The 17,878-nt window shown below is 36.3% G+C and overlaps 1 protein-coding gene across 3 annotated transcripts; it reads left to right on the forward strand.

The window, feature by feature from the left end:
* The first annotated feature begins 1,537 nt into the window (after positions 1-1,537).
* kiaa2013 (KIAA2013 ortholog) lies at positions 1,538-14,074 on the forward strand. 3 transcript variants are annotated; one of them, XM_051117255.1, is made up of 4 exons: positions 1,538-3,074; positions 6,176-7,029; positions 11,962-12,043; positions 12,166-14,074. In XM_051117255.1, the coding sequence occupies exons 1-4, from the start codon at positions 2,090-2,092 to the stop codon at positions 12,168-12,170; spliced, it is 1,926 nt and encodes a 641-aa protein (XP_050973212.1). In that variant the 5' UTR covers positions 1,538-2,089; the 3' UTR covers positions 12,171-14,074. The 3 variants fall into 3 exon arrangements, with proteins under 3 accessions (XP_050973212.1, XP_050973211.1, XP_050973213.1); XM_051117254.1 differs by lacking the exon at positions 12,166-14,074 and having other exon boundaries at positions 11,962-12,159; XM_051117256.1 differs by lacking the exon at positions 11,962-12,043 and having other exon boundaries at positions 1,539-3,074.
* Positions 14,075-17,878: the final 3,804 nt, after the last annotated feature.

Consider the following 17,878-nt stretch of genomic DNA (forward strand, 5'->3'; position numbering starts at 1 on the left):
GTACCAATTTGTGCCAAATATCGTCCTATCCTAACATACTCTGCATCAATGGAAAGCTTATTTGTATTAAAAGCTTACATGTATAAATCTCAATTTAATTTTTTTTTTTTTGTTACTTTAGTCAGTTTTTCTAATGGTAAGTTAAAGTTTTGTCTTCAAAAAAATAAAAAAATAAATAAATAAATAAAAAGCAAAATATACATTTGTACATTGTTGAACACTTGTCATGCCAGGTTATTAAAGACTTTTCAGCTAAAGTAATTTAAAACACAATACTTGTATATTATATTAATATAATAACATTTTAATTAATAAACTGTAAAACATTTATACACGTGCATAAAAATATGACAGCTTGACCTGACCCGATATTTAGGAACCTTTTAATTATGAACATTTTTAACCTTCCAGTTGAAATATAACATTTTGAATTTCTTTTTTAAATGTACAGAAATATTAAACAGGAAAATAAATGATTTCAGACTAATAATAATAATAATAATAATAATAAATTCATAAACATACGCATTTACAATGCAACTTACAAAAGAAGGAAAAAATAAAAATATAATATACAATTTGTATTATAATATACAAAGAAAAAAGTATTTGTAATATACAATGGCAATTTACTAGACAACTAGAGAAAGCATCTAGAGAAAAACAGAAATTTGTATTTGATTTTATATATATATATATATGATTTAATTTGTATATATATATATATATATATATATATATAGGAATTATTGTATTATAAGAACATTATTATAAGCATTTAGAAACCATTTCAATATATTAAGTACATTTATCAAATGTCAAAAAACCTTATAATCATATTTGATAAAAGTATAGGCAAACCTATTTAAAATTATGCAGCATGTTTATTATTTATGAAAAGTGTGTAGGTTACCCGATATTGTATTTATTTATTTTTATAAATAAATACATATTTCAAACAGTCTTTATATTTCAAACAGTCATCTTTAAACAAAATATCACATCTATTAGCTCTAACGACAGCAAAGGTAGCAGTCATCACTAGGGAATTGAAAAAAAAAACGAATTTTAACTAATTTTAAAATTGTAAAGTTTTACAATTTTAAAGGTTTAAAATAGGTCACTATCTGTATATGTTAAAATAAACAAGAAATGAAAAAGCGAACTGTAAATTATTTTAAAGTCTTAAATCTGTTTAAATAATTTATGACCGTTTGTACTTGTTTACGGAAATGTGATTTTCGTATTGCGAATTATTGCGTGTTTCGTTTTTTAATTGTTTTTGTTTATTACTGTATGTGTTTTTCTGTAAATTATATGTTTGCCCTCGTATCCTTGTTGTTCTAAAAACTGCCAAAAAAAGAAAAAACGGTCATCACTAGGTGCCGTAAAGCCATTTCAAAGTTGCCAGGTCAGTCTTATTCACTGGTCCAGGATCAGCTTTGTCTTCCACTGCTACGTTGCAATGACAGCAGACATGCTGTTAAAGGCTGATCCTAGAACAGCTTGAACTACGACAGGTCTTGGACTTCGACACTTCCGGTTTTTTACGGCAGCTTGCTAGTTTCCTTCCACAAACAGAGATGTCAGCTGGCTGAGAGATGACATGTACACACAGCAAATAAAACAAACGAACGGCGTCGAAACAAACTTTAGCAGAAACGCGCGATTACGCGACGCAAACATTGCTTCGAGGCGACGTAGTAAACGCGAAAGAGTGAACGCGCAATGGGTGAGCAGAAATGTGTTGACTAGTCAGCTGACTAGCCTGATAACAGCAACTACAGCAATGCAATAAATACAAACTCAGATACAAGTTGCTTGTTTAACAGATGTTTGGATTTGTCTTCGCACTTATTTTAACGGGAAATCGACTCTTATGTGTTAAGTGTTATGTTTCCCACCACTCTGTGACAGAAGAAATTACTTCAGGCTTTTTTCGCGCGTGTTGCTCTTCAAGTTAAGCTTGATCAGGTAATACTACTATGCTTGTCAGAGCTGTTTGCCACTCCCAGCTTTTACTGCTGTCAGGAAGTCATTGATGCCCTATATAGTGTTCAGCCTCGACTGAGGAAAACAGCAGTGGTTTATGTTTAATCCATCAAAAAAAGACAGAAAAAAACAGACCATGTGGTTTCAGCAGAGATTAAAGGGGCTGCCCGGTTTGCTCTCAAGCAGCTGGGCCCGTCGAGTTATAGTTGGATTACTGCTCTTCCTCATTTTCTACTGGTACTTGAGCTCAGATGGGCTCCTCAAGGCTCTAAGCATGTCCAGGGAGTCTGGAGGAGCTGCGGGGGTTTGTCTGCAGACTGATCTTCACAGGTGGGTGTCGTTGGTTGACCGAGGGGAGGGAGTGGTTCTCACCCCCCAGACCAAAGAAACAGTGCCGTTTGTGGTCGGCAATGGACATTTTCTGGTGGATGTGGATTCTAACAAACTCTGGGTAGCTTCGTCTTCACAGCCAGGATCTGCACCGGTTCACCAAACAGACTACAGCCCGATAGCACGACTGCAGGTGCCGGGAACACGGTTGGAAGCCCGGGGAATGATGCTGTGGTACAGAAAAGGCTCTGTGCTGTCCACCCGCTGCATCTTGACAGCTACTTCTCAGTCTTCTCGCGACTGCGTCGTCATACGAGAGGAATTTGTCGCGCATCGCAGCCGACCCAATGTTTATCTTCAGAGGATTCACATATCCAACCCCACAGACCGTCCGGTTTCGATCGACGTGGCCACGGAGTCTGTGTCTTTTAGGAGCACCATGGAGAAGATGGAGGATAAGGAGTTCGTGCTCTCCTCAGGTCGGGTGCTCACGGAAAAGAAGGACACCGTGTTGGTGGTGGTGGCCACAAAGAGACTGGGCACCAAGATCCAGGTTTCTGCCAAATCTGAATACTCAGAAAACCTGGTGAGCGTGATTCACACGTCTGAGCCGACCGAGGCCGGGAAACTGGACGAGACCCTCGGAAAGCTCAGGGAAGGAGTCAAGAGAGAGATGGTGGACGTCCTCCGAGCCAATGTGGACGAATTAATGCAAGAGCACCAGCAAGCATGGGTGGATCTCTTCATATCTGGCAAGTTTATCGTGCACACTCTGACATAATTATTCATTAGAAAAAAATATCACTATATACATTCAAGGTTTGTTGTATGCAACTATAGAAGTTTTCTTTGTACAGCTCTGAATTAAAGGAATAGCTCATCCAAAAATTAAAATAGAGGTTTCGCACTTACATCATGATTTGGTCAGTTACCCAGATGCGCAGACATATTGGCGATAATTGGATGTAAACAACAGCATGGATTGCACGGTTAATGTGCTACTGAAGATGTTTTTCTGTTAATTTATGCTGTCTAAACCCTGGAAAATCTAGCTGCTAAATCATACAGAGAAGGACTTAGTAAGCAGAAAATGGCACAATATTTTGACAAACTAAAATTAATAGGAGGTAAAGATACTGTGTGTATGAGCAGTATTAATTAAGATATTAGCTTAATATTTCACCTGTGCTGGAATGAACAAACACAAATTTTGTCAAGATTCCAGCCCTGGAAATCCTGGTTCAGTTTGGTCAATCACAAACGCCTTTTGTTCCTCCTTTTTTTTTTGCACTCTTCTCCTTTATTTGTTATAACCTTTGGCCGTGTAGTACTCTAAATGTTTTTTCTCTTCTGATCGATTATTGCAGGCCAAAACGTGACCATAATTGAATATTTTAAGCAGCAATAATCAGCAGAATGTGCTTGTTTCGTTCAGTTCAGTGGCAATGTTTATGCATATACAGGCATACAGTTTTGGAATGTTATTTTTGGGTGAACTACCCCTTTAATAAGTCTTAGGGGTCATATCATGACAAATCAAATTTAGAATCTTAAATTTAAAAATTTAAATCTTAGAAGTGTTCAGTGTGTTATGAAAACAAACAGAACATTTTTAGTTTTAACTCAAAACTCAAAGAAAGAAATATTAAAAGTGCTACTAATTTAAGATCTGGTTTCACAGGGCTTAAATTAAAAGCAAGGATTAGGCCATAGTTCAGTTAGGGCTTTTAAGTAGTTTTTATAAACATGCTTTTGAAAAAAAAATATTAATGGTGTGCATCTTAAGAAGACAAAACAATGGTACTGATATATTTTAAGAGCAGTCATTGCAAGTTTCTTACAGTTGAAACAGCTCAGAAATTAATTTTAGTCTGAAACCAGGCTTAAGGCTTGTCTGTGAAACTGGAAACTGCCACTCGTAATTTAGAAACTGCCACTAGCCAAATATGTGAGCCAATGAGTGTCATGTAAATTGGCCTTTCTACCAGCCAAGAACCTTTCAGTGAACAGTTCTTAAAATAACCATTTTTTGCACAATGGAAAGGTTTCATGATATTAAACGTTCTTCATTGGATCAACAGATGTGGCCAGCAGCCTATCTCAGACTGGCGTTTGACCTTAAATGCTGCTGATTAGAAACAACAACACACTCATCTTGAATTAACATATTTATACTTTGAGGAACAAATGAAGGAAAAACTGATGAGGTCTGAGATGCATGTCTGATTGGTTGAGCTTTAGTGAGCTTCATTTTGTCCTGTCACTCAAATGCATCAGTAAGCGCTCTTCATACTTGCACAAGTATGTGAGAGGATTTTTATTTTGTATGCAAACTCTCCTTGTGAGTGCCATCTGATGTAATTCACTTTATATACACGTTAATAATACAAAAGTAGGTTTGCTTTAGGTATGATATTAGCGTTATTATTGGAATTGCTCCGTTTCTTCTTATTCTGAATGTATTTCCTTGTTATACTTTAAAATAAATAAATACACACCCATCAAAAAACCTGAAGGATTGTCAGACACGGCAAATAGTGCAGATAAGAAAAGCCCACACAGAGCTATAGTTTACACAGATGTCTTTTATCATTATTGACACAGCAAAGTTTTATGTGTTACATTAATTCTCATCTACTTTCTCTTTTGGCATCCTTTATTTCTTTTGAGTTTTGTTAAAAACAAGTAGGACAGGCAGCCTAACACGGCAGCCATGAGATGGACTCCCCAGTATTTTATATGTTCAGTGTTACTTGTTAAAGTAATCTGTTTCATGAGGATTTGATCTGAAATGTGTGTGTAAACATTCTCATTCACTCATTACACTCAGTATTTAAAAAGAGGTTGCAGTGTAATTTAAGTGCATACTATGAGCAGAGTGTAATTGCTGACAGGTCAGGTAAATTGGCTTTTTTACTGACATATGTGACCCAGGACCACAAAACCAGTCAAAAGGGTCAAATTGAGATTTATACATCACCTGAAAGCTGAATAAATATACTTTCCATTGATGTATGGTTTGTTATGATAGGACATTATTTGGCAGAGATACAACTATTTGAAAATCTGGAATCTGAGGGTGAAAAAAAAAAAATCTAAAATATTGAGAAAATCACCTTTAAAGTTGCCCAAATGAAATTCTTAGCAATGCATATTACTAATCAAAAATGAAGTTTATATATATTTATAGTAGGAAATTTACAAAATATCTTCATGGAACATGATCTTTACGTAATATCCTAATGACTTTTGGCATAAAAGAAAAATCGATATTTTTGGCCCATACAATGCATTGTTGTCTATTGCCACAAATATACCCGTGCTGCTTAAGACTGGTTTTGTGGTCCAGGGTCACGTATGGCCTGACAACATCTCATCTGACCGCAATTCACACCTGTACCTTTCACACACTTGTTTGACTAGCGCCTGGCGCTGAGATGAGGTTGGGAGTGTGTGTCTTTAAAGTCTCCTGTTTGATGTGGTCGTAAAGACATTCTGTGACTAAATAAACACACTTCTTGTCAAGAAAAAAGAGACAGAAGCAGCAGTTGCGAGTGGGTTGGCCAACCTTAGCCCCGTCCCTGCGTTAAATATTTTTAATGCCATCAAACTATAAAAATTAATCAACGGTGTTAAAGCACTAATTTTGGCAATTTTTATTCTTAAAATCTTTGAGTTTGTGCTCTTTTTTTTTTTTTTTACTTACTTTCATTATTTAAATATAAAGTTCTGCTTTAGATGCTTGTAATTTCAATTGAGTATAATTTTCACTCAGTATCTCAGTATTTTCAGTAGGTTTACTTGCTTTAAGAACGTAAAAGGAAAGATTTCATAGTCTTTTGCTGCTTTACAGGTGTGGAAATCAGAAAGATCACAGACGCCCATACGCCATCCAGCCGTACAGTCAACAACACCCTCTACTACATCCTGTCGACCTCCACAGCGCCCCTCCTAGATCAAAGTCTGAAAGCAGAAGAGCACGAACGCTTGGAGTCCAGTCTGAATTACGCCGACCACTGCTTCAGCGGCCACGCCACCATGCACGCCGAGAACCTGTGGCCGGAGCGCCTGACGAACGTTGCTCAGATCCTCCAGCTGGTGAATCTCTGGAACTTGACCTTCCAGAAAAGAGGATGCAAGGTCCTCGTGGCGGCAGGCACGCACGGCATGATGCAAGGCATGGTGCTGAGTTTCGGCGGTCTGCAGTTCACTGAAAACCACCTTCAGTTCCAGGCTGACCCGGATGTTCTTCACAACAGCTACTCTTTGAGGGGTATCCATTACAATAAAGACCTCATCAACCTGGCCGTGTTGCAGGACGCCGAGGGCAAACCCTTCCTGCACGTGTCCGTCAAGCCTCAGGAGAAGCCCGTGAAGCTGTACGCCTGCGAGGCCGGCTGCATGAACGAGCCCGTGGAGCTGACCTCGGAGCTGCGAGGTCACACGTTTCCTGTGATGGTGACTCAGCCCATCACGCCTCTGCTGTACATCTCCACTGATCTCACTCATCTGCAAGACTTGAGACACACGATGCACGTCAAGGCCATCTTGGCTCACGAGGACCACATGGCCAAGCAGTACCCAGGCTTGCCGTTCCTCTTCTGGTTCAGCGTGGCGTCCCTCATCACGCTTTTCCACCTCTTCCTCTTCAAACTCATCTACAATGAGTACTGTGGGCCTGGAGCCAAGCCGCTCTTCAGGAGTAAGGTATAGCTGGAGACAAGTGAAGACTAGCCGTTTTTGGGGGTGGGAACTGTGGTGTGTGTCGATCTCCTCTCCCTTTTTTCCTTCTCGCTCTCATTCTGCACAACTCTCAAATTCTGCCTTGCAAGATATTTTTACCTCTGGGAACTAAGTGACGATAATTGGTTTGGGTAACCCATCAAACTTTCAGTCTGCTGTAATTGGAGGGTCGGGCGTGCTGGAAATAGTTTGCTATCTTCAGTTTGGGTGTTCTCTCTCTATGAACTGAAAGCACCAGTGCTATAAAGACACTATTCACTATAAAGACAGTGAGCTTTGTTTTTTGTTTCCTCACAGTCTGACACAATTAGAACTGATCTGTGTCGAAAAAAAGTGAAAAAGATATTTATTTTGTTTTATATGAAATGCTATTCCGCTTCTGCAGAATAACCATTTGCTAATTATGTTTGACGGACAGGTTTTTTGAATGTAATTTATCTCGTGACTTTCAGCAAATATTCCCATCTTTTATATGTAGTTTTGCAGCTCAAGAAAATCTGTTTAGAGTATTTAATTCAGTTTTTTGATGGGATGATAGCAGGTGGGAGGCCGAATTTGATTTGATCTGAAATTCGTGTGTAAACTTTTCACTGGTGCCTTCAAGTCTTTCTTCTTCCAAGTTGGTTTAAGGGGTTTGTTTCTCTGAAATCTGCTTTCTGCAAAGTCATTTTTGCTTGTTTACAATCTGGGATCCTTATGCAGGGGTCTTTATGTTTCATCTAAATGTGCTTTTTGAATATCTTGTGGTTGGTTTGGTGAGGTGAAGTTTGAATTTCAGTCAAACCCAAATGCATCAGCTTTCTTCGCTGGTCACATTCATCCACCATGCAGTCAGAAGATCAATACTGATGGTGATTTTGGTGACATTTATGATAGCAGTTAACATAAAATGCAAACATAAAGTAGGCAGAGATGAGTAAACCTCACAAAACTTACCAAGAACAAGTTAATTTCACCACAAAATCACAAGAAAAAAAAATAAAGTTAAAAATGAAGCCTTTTTAAACACCATTAGGATTATTTTCATGAGGATTAAATCAATACAGTACTTTTTTTTTTAATTGCATTAGAACTTATTATTTTGTTATGCATATACAGTGCTGATTTAAAATTTATGCTATTGCATTACAGAATTTGTTTTGCTGCAATGCAGTAAAACATACACAGCACTGAGAATCTAATAAAAATCACAGCTGACAATAATGAAAATTGCAAAACTGGCTTAATTACAAAAAGGCTTAATTTCTTGTGCAAAATATTACTTTTTATAAATATTTGTCCCCAGACATGTTTTCATGAGATTCACAAAGTCTAAACAGGTGTTGATAGATGAAAAAGGACATAAGTGTATGTGACTGACATTTAATCAACTGAATGAGTCATGTCGGTTCACTGTTTAGAGCACAATGTGAGATGGGACAGTTGAGAAAGCACTACTTGCTTATTATTAAACACGTTCTTATATCATGTTTAAGTAGGCAAATGGTCTGACGTGTAATTCATATCACTGCTGCATATGCACTGATATCACACAACCTGAGCTGTAATCCGTTAGACCTCTGCCAACATTTACGAACACCTAAGTTACACAGGAGAAGCTCATTTTTACATTTATTATTTACTTGTTATTGTTAATGTGAAGATTCTGCATTGTTTGCTGTGTGGGTCTCAAGTTTCTTCCCATGTTTGGAGTGATCAAAAGTCATCTTTTTTTCCTTTTTTCCCCAGTTTGTTTGCATTTGTTTGAATTCTGTGTTTTTATTAAATTAACAAATCAAGAGTTAGATGATCTTCTGTTATTGTGATGTTCATTCACATTGACTTTACATCATCTAGGGTCACACAGTAAAACATTTCTATTAGCATTTTTCCATGATTTGAAATGTGTACCTCATGTCAGGGCTTGTTGCACTTAGGAACACAGTCAAAAATTTCAGGAGCACCTTCAAATCAATAATCAAAATATCTGATCAAAAATGAGCCTTTCTATTACAAGGCGATATTTGACTCCTTAAAGTGATTTACAAGGGAATTTTGTTATTGCCTTTGTAATGGCATTTTTATTTAAAGTATGTCATCTTTTATGTCATATTTGAAAAAAAAAAAAAAAAAAATATATATATATATATATATATGCTTATAATCAGAATTAGCTTTATTCACCAGGTGTGCGCAAACACGAGGAATTTGTTATAAAAAAGATGATACTTTAAAGATACTTTAAAAATGAAACTAAAACTGCCCGGCAAGTCACTTATTTTATCACTGAATCATTTATTCATTTGATTCATTCGAACGGTTGATTCATTCAGGAACAAAGCAAGTGACTGTCTTTATTAATGGGAAACTGATTCATTGACTCACTAGATGCATTTAAAAATGCATGTTTATTCATAAACGAAACGCCACGGTGTTTAAATGAAGATGCGCAGGCTTATCTGTGACTTTATTTCAAACTATTTTCGTCAAAAAAATCAGGCAATGCTGATTTAGCCAGGCAATGTAAGTCACTTAATATTAACTTCTTGTTTATTTGACTGTTGTATTAAATCAATATCACATTTACAAACTCCCTCAATAAAGATTAAAATCTGTCACTCATCTTAGTTCATCACAATCTCACAAAGTTCCATTATAATCAATGAAGCTCTCTACACTGCACAATCAGTCTCTTATTTATATCCTGTCTACACTTCATTTATGAAAGGATTTGTGAGATATGTCTGTTAAACATTTCTTAATGTTGCAAAAACACAAAACCTTTGAAGCTCCCCTCAGTGCAAACACAAATGCTGACTGGGATAGTTGCACTGGTGCTCCTAAATATTTTTCCGCAGTAGCACGCAGTAGTTTTCAATAGCAAATTCGACTGAAATGGTTGAAGCCCTGCATTAGGTTGCCTTAAAATGTGTCTCCTACACTTTGCCCTGCAATTATGCCTGCTCTGACCCACCTCGGTCCCTAGTATCAAAGCATACAGTCGCTACAGTAGTTGCTGCAAAAATGCATTTGTGCTACCTCTGAGCAGCATTTAACAGTCTGTGTAAAGACACCTAAATGCCACTTCCGAAGCACTTATGAGTCATTCTGTATTTAGGGGTGCATTTCATGTCAGCCAAAAAGTCAGGAAATCAGTATTCTTTTTTTTGATAAATTAACTAGGTGGTTGAATAATATATACCCCTAATAATTATTTGGCAAGCTTAAGCTCTAAATATGTTAATGAAAATTAACATTTGATTCATTATTTTGTCAACTGTGTTATGGACAAATGCTGTGTCAAATTACCACATGTTTGATAACAGATTTGCTTGAAGGTTTTTGAGTCTATTCAGCAGAGTTTTTGAAGTTATCTGTCTAACTGATTTAAAAATATGAATTTAGGGCTTCATAATGGGCGTTCTATGGAATGCTATCATGAACGATGGAACTTTTCTGTAACATAAATCCACGGTATGCTAATTTAGTGTTATTCACCATCCTTACCCAAGACTTCCATCTCCAGAGATATCCCAATCTTTTTTTCTGACAGTTTAGTTCACATTTAAAAGATTTTTGACATACCCACACATAACACAGCTGACAAAGTAGCACAGTTGACAGGACACATTAGAAGAGAAATTTCTTTTTTTTTCTTTAAGATGATAACTTTGTATCTTAACCTTTTCAGTTGTTTGTGATCAGTCGTGACCAAACAGAAATAGAAATCTATAATATTATACAGGTTTAAGTCAGTTATGAGGAATTCTGAATGTTTTCTTGACAACTCTTGACAAATGTGAATATAATGTGTATATAATATTATGGATACTGAGTTCATAGAAAGTGTGGCCGTGATTAGATCAGTTAAGTTCATCCATTGTAATGCAAATCATGATTTCTGTGTAATGACAATAGTTTGTGAATATTTCTTTTAATCAACAACACAGAGTGAGCATAAATTGACACTAAATTGCCAACATTGTCAACCATGTTAATCCTCGTCAACTGTTGCAGTTGACAGGTAACACAGTTGACATTTTGGCCATTTTAGGGCCTTGTGCAAACTGCTGACCTTGGACAAGTTAGTACATGCCCTTGATTAACTGTTTTTATATTCTTTCTCTACATATTTAGAAATATAACATGTGACGCAAGTTTACCAGAACATGTTGATAACGCAGATGACGGTTATATAATCTCTATGTGCAGACAGTAACATGAACTATTGAAGAGAAGTTATGACCTACCACACTGTCTTCACATTTCCCTCCAAAAAAGGAAATTACATCAGGGGATATTGGACATGTGGCTGATTTATAGGGGGTCTTATAGGAAGTAACACAGTTAACACTGGTTTCTCAGACATGCACCAAATGAATGAGTTAATGTAGATGCACAAGCAAAATATTTTTAGAGACACCTTTATCATAATTTAAAAATTACTTTGGACAAATATGTATAAGAAATATATACAGAAACATGTATTTTAGAGCTAAAAAACCTTACGTTTACCAAATTGGACAGCAGAAAAACAGCAAATTAAAGTATAGAATATGCTATTTTTGCAAGATAAAAGATGGGTATCTGTTGGATTTTTGTAATAAATGAATTAGGATGTCCCCTTATATAAAAGTGATCATTGCTTAAAGTAAAAAATGTTAGTAAAATTGACAGGGTCCATGGACATGACATGTACCCCTAATTATAGAATGTCTATAAAAATGCAGAGTAATCTTTTCACTAGTGTGTGTAACATGTTGAAGATACATTGCTTACAGGTATTTTTTATGTTAACGAGCACAATAAATTACATGTTTTGGGTTTGAAACGGCAACTCAAATCAGTAAAATCATTCACATGTTGGACACGTTAACCCTAATGCCTGCATTCTGTTAATTTGTCAACATTTTACAGTTACCTTCAACTTATACTGAGGAAACAGATCTGCTGGATGAAGTGAATTCAACTGCTAAAAGTCATGAAATAATAAATAATAGTAATAAATCATTCTCATTCACACACATTTTGATTTCCACAAATCTTTCACAAAGAAAACACATTAAATGTATTTGTCCACCATAAATATGTATATTTACACTTTATTTGTTATTTCAACAGGATGACGTTTCTATCTGAAGCCTAATCCAGTGTGCAGAAACATTAAATATGGCTCTATCTCTGGATGTCCTCTCAGGATTGATTTTAATCACTGGAGCCGTACCAATGTATTTAAGACTTTGTTTTCCATTTTGTTGTGGGAATTTAATTATTAATATTATTATCTGATTTTTTTTTTTTTTTTATGTTGAGGATTATGTGAGTCGTTAAGGTTAAAATATGAAGAATTAGTGATAAAATATGAACAATTATGAAGGATCCAAAGGAGACATGTATTAATTTATTCTTTTAGCTTATAAATAAGCCCAATAATAAAATCGTAATGGAAACAACATCAAATATGCAGCTCCTAAACACTGGTTTTATGTAAATGAAGAAAAAAAATTGTATAGAATCCCAGTGAAATGGAAACTGTGGCAGGTCTTTTTTTCTATATTTTGACTGACATCTGAGTGTAACAGATTTTTGGGAGAAAAAAAAATTAGGGTGTGGATTGTTGCAGAGAGGAGTCACTGCAAGAATGAGTTCCAAAAATCGAAGATACATGGATGAAAATTGGCTAAACGAATCTACGTCAGTATAGAGTTACTGACTCTTATTAAAACTGCTGGGAAGAGGGGATATTTTATGTATTTATTTGAAAAATCAGCCTTGAGCATCACAGATACAAGTTTGTTTTCTTTACTGTATACTTCATCACATGGAATATGGAAGGTGAAACAGCATGTCATTGTTATAATGACAGTTTTAGACCACCACTGTTACATGCAGGTGATAACCGCTTGTCTCTGATTAATCTCCCATCATGTTTAAAAGAAAATAAATATGTAATGTCTTGGACTTTATTAGACTGTCATCCAGCTGATGCTTTTATCCAAAGTGACACAGTCTCTGCTCAGAGACACAATGGTCAAACATTCACATTTGGTGAATGTTTGAATTCACACTCTTTTTGCCAATGACGGTTAGGAGAAAAGTAACCACTGGGCTTACCCAACCAGTCACAGGCTGCACAATAAACTGGCCTTATGGTCTTATCAAACTGGTGTTCCACTGGTTTTAGATGGCCAGTCTGTTTGTCTTCCGGAATGACCAGCTGCCCAAAAACGCTCTAAAATCAGCCCACAGACCAGCCTAAGACCAACCAAATGCTGAGAACTTCAAATGGAGGAAGGAACATTTAAACTTCCATTCTGACAACGTAATTAATCAATACTTCGACTGAAAATCAAGCTTCAAAAACGGATTATTTAGATCCGAAGTGCCAGGATGATGTCACACGTGACACTTTTATTTTGATCATGTTGTCAAAACATTCACATGCAATAGACAATATGCTGTTTCCTATGCAATGACATTAGCCAATCATAACAGTGACAGATTACTAACAAACCTTAAAGGACCCACCCTTTACTCCACCCCAAAATGAAAATTTTGTCATTAATCACTTACTTCGTTCATCTTCGGAATACAATTTAAGATTTTTTGGATGGACCGGGAGGCTCGTCACTGTTCCACTGACTGCCAGGTAAATACCATTGTCAAGACCCAGAAAAGTATGAAAGACATCACCAAAATAGTCCATCTGCCATCAGTGGTTCAATCTGAATTTTATGAAGCGATGAGAATACTTTTTGTGCGCAAAGAAAAAAAAAAAAGGATTAAATTCATCTTCTCCACATCACCGTAGCGCCATTTTGGAGAATATATGTTGAACACAAACTGCATACGCTGTTCTGTGTCAGCCGCACCACATGGATACGTTATCTACGTATATTTATTTATTTGATTTGAACGAAAACAGCGTATCTGGTGTACGCACTTTGCGTCCAGCCGATAGTCTCCAAAATGGTGCTACGCTGACATGGAGGCAGCGAATTGTTGAATTTTTTTTTTTTTGCGTACAAAAAGTATTCTCGTCGCTTCATAAAATTCAGATTGAACCACTGATGGCAAATGGACTATTTTGACGATGTCTTTCATACTTTTTACCTCATCCAAAATATCTTAAATTGTGTTCTGAAGACGCACAAAGCTTTTACAGATTTGGAACAACGTTAATGACAAAATTTTCATTTTGGGGTGGAGTAACACTTTAAAATAGTTTTTTTTAAAAGGGTTAGATTGAGGGTTGAAAATCATTTTGTGTTTGTGTGCATGCAAAAAATTTTATTAACATTATTTATAAACCTCAAGGAACATAAAATATATATATTTTTTAATATATATAGATCCATTTCATGACCACTTTAAATCTTAAACTTTGTGATATGCACAAAAATTACCTAAAGAATTCAAAAAAATAATTTGACGCCAATATGTAAAAAAAACAAATTACCAATATTTCCAAAAAATTACAAAAGTGCAAACATGTACAGTGTACAGGACTGTCAACATCACCTCCCTCAATGTGTTTCTTACCCTGTAGGAGCCTAAATGTAATCATTATTTCACCACTAGAGGGCGATGCACTGTGGTGAGTAGATGTAGGTCACAAGTTCAGCTTGTCTTGATATTAATTGTTCCGTTGAGGATGCGTTGTACAGGTATGGGTGAACATATGGTTCTTAGCTTCATATGCTTTTATTGTAAATTGTTTGTTCATTAAATTAACCAGGGCAAGAAGCTTACATCACATTGTGGAGATTTCTTTTTCCAACCTATGAGTAAACAACAATTTACCACCGCGCATTGGCTTATAGGAAAACCACTACATACTCATTACTTTATTTGGCTTCTGTAAAAGCAGAAAACCACTTGTAAAACTGATAATAAATGAATTTTCTGTTTACAGTGTTTACTTCTGATTGATCACTCAGTAACAGAAAAAGGGTTAGGGCTTAGAATCCTAACCCTAGCTCTTCAACATATCATAGAGCCTATATGTTTTAATGTTACTATATGTATAAACAATTGTGTTACTGGGGAGAGGAGTTAATTGTGTCACAAATAGTATGTTGAAATGAGAATTCCAAAGTACCCGAATGGTTTACCTTTTTTTGGTGGAAATTTGAAGTACAGGTCCTTGCACACTCCAAGGCTAATGATACACAGGGCAACTTTTTGAGCAATGCTTATGGGCAATGTTGCCGTCGACAGGCAACCAGATAAGACACCTTAAAAAAAACACCATCGGATGCCCATTTTCCACAAGTTGATATGATTATTTAGGGTCTTAATGAAAAGTCTCTATTATGCTTTGATTAAAAATTCTCAATGGTTTTGTAAAACAACACCCTTTTTACCTTGTCAAAATGAGCTCAGCAAAAATCATCTCATTCTAAGGGGTTATTCCTTTAAATGCAAATGAGCTCTGCTCGCCCCGCCCCTCTCTTCTCTCTGTGGAGTGACGGTCTTGTTTACTTTAGCCGCATTTAGCCTCTAAACTTCCTAACCACCACGTTATAAGGAAAGACGATCGCAAAGATTCATAAAAAACCCCTTATACTCACTTCTGCTGTAAGTGAAGCTGGATCACGAATGATTCGCGTGAACATAGACGGATATATGTAGATTGGGAGGCGCATTCCCTTCACAAACAAACGTAATCCACTGCATCTTCAGCGGCTCAGATGTCGGGAGTAAATGACGACCACTATGTTCATTATTACATCCAGCAACACAACACCTCAATCGGAGATATTCTTGTCTAACTTACATCCCTGCTCCGGCATCAAAACATGGAAAGTTACTGGACTGTGACAGCTGGTCTGAGGTAAGATGTTCATGTCAATCAACCTCTGTGGGTGTGACGCCACACCGACAGGCATCTGAGAATGACTCGATTTAAAAAAGGGGATATTATTTTTACAGATTAATTAAAAACCACTGCATGGATTTTTATCATTATAGGGTAGATTTGTACATACACTGCCAACACACATTAATGTTCAAACAACATGTAAAAGTGAACTTTGCATCCGATGACCCCTTTAAGGCCCATAACCCATCTAAAGTATCTAGACAGAAATTTGTGCCCATTCTCAATGGAAAAGTACCTGACATGGTGGATAGAAACCAATGATTAAGCAATTAATAATCAAATATGTAGCTGAGTGATTAATAATCAAATATGTAACCTGACTTTAAAATATTTATTCAATAAGTTAATAAGTCCCGCCTTTTAAATAAAAAGGCCAATCACTGATGGTAAAGCCATTGCGTCACTGCAGCTGCCGTTACGAGCTCCGTTAGCCGGTCCAGCCTAAACAATAAGCTGTTTTAAGGCTATTTGAACATAAGAAACATAATTTATGGAACAGTTAATGTCAGATTTTGTTGCTGATTTTCAATGATATTTAAATATGAGTGTGACAGGCATTTTTCGAGATCTCAGGATTTCCCCGTTTGCCGATCGCTACCGGAGCCGTTGCAAATATGGCCGCAGAGTGACCAGACTTTTTAAATATGAAGCAAAATCAGACACAAAGCTCAGGAGAATAACAACAAAGGTAATGTCTTTGTGTAATCTTCTGTTGGTGAGTAGCTGCTTTAGGGGCGTAAGCCCCGGATGTATTGTCCAAAGCGCATTTTTCACATTTATGTTATAATATAACGTTTGATTTAAATATGTTCTAGTGCTTAATTACGGTGCACACTAGTGATGGGTCGTTCTTGAACGATTCTTTCATTTTGAACGAATCTTTAATGTGACTCGGGACGAACGAGTCGTCTCGGGGAGTGATTCGTTCAGTCGCGCATGCGCAACATCCGATTAGGTTCTGTACTGGAATTAGTTCACCTGTTTCGAGTCTTCGGGTGTCACGTGATGAACGAACGACTCAAACCCGAAAACTTGTCAGATAAGAGGTGAGGTGAACTAATCCTAGACTAAACACCCAGGTAAACAATGAATGAATCTTTTCTGTTTCTTATAGCATTATAGTTTTGTCTTGTTTGTAGTGTGAGCAACGTTTGTGTAAGCAGTAGATGTGTTAGGGAAGTAACACGTAACATTTTAATTATATTTTGCTAAAATGAACGAAATGACTCGAAAAAAAGATTTGTTCATTTTGCTGAACGAGACTCAAAGGTCTGAGTCGGTAAAATGACATGAACTTCCCATCACTAGTGCTGGGATAATGACCCTGTAAATGTTCAATTTAAGATCCAAAATAATGCAATAAATGCAGGATATTAAAGTTATGAATGCATTTTTTTTCTTCCAACCCCAACATCATAGAAGCTGTGCTGCTGTATCTAAACAGTTTTAGATGACTGAAACAGCATCCTGTGGTTTAGGCGCGGCTTTCTACACAACACCCCTAATTAACAAATCCTGCTGGAGGCACAACTGGATTCATTTGTTTAGGACATACTTTGTTGGTAGATACTTATTTTAAGGGAAAAATAAAAATGATTAACTTGGATTTACATTTTCAATAGTTTATTTTGTTCTTAGTTACAAGTCCTTCAATGTGCTATAGTCTACCAGATTGTAAAAAATATTAATAGTCTGATAAACCATTTCATTTTAGCTTTTAATAATCATATCCGTTTGTGACCCTGGATCACAAAACCAGTCATAATAGGGCAGTTTTCTGAAACTGAGATTTATACAATATCTGAAAGCTGAATAAATAAGCTACAACTACTTAAAAATCTGGAATCTGAGGGTGCAAAAAAATCAAATGACTGGTTTTGCGGCCCAGGGTCACAAATAAACTCAACTTATGACTGTTTTGATTGTTTAGGATTTTTCCACATGGAATTT

Source organism: Labeo rohita, chromosome 8 (genome assembly GCF_022985175.1).
Source record: "Labeo rohita strain BAU-BD-2019 chromosome 8, IGBB_LRoh.1.0, whole genome shotgun sequence".
In the NCBI taxonomy this organism is placed as follows: Eukaryota; Metazoa; Chordata; class Actinopteri; order Cypriniformes; family Cyprinidae; genus Labeo; species Labeo rohita.

Bases quoted from the DNA above. Each gene is read 5' to 3' on its own strand.
- kiaa2013 (XM_051117254.1), top strand. From the start codon at position 2,090: ATGTTTAATCCATCAAAAAAAGACAGAAAAAAACAGACCATGTGGTTT. The intron at 3,075-6,175 runs GCAAGTTTATCG...GCTGCTTTACAG, and splicing joins GGTGGATCTCTTCATATCTG to GTGTGGAAATCAGAAAGATC. The intron at 7,030-11,961 runs GTATAGCTGGAG...AACATTTTACAG, and splicing joins AGCCGCTCTTCAGGAGTAAG to TTACCTTCAACTTATACTGA.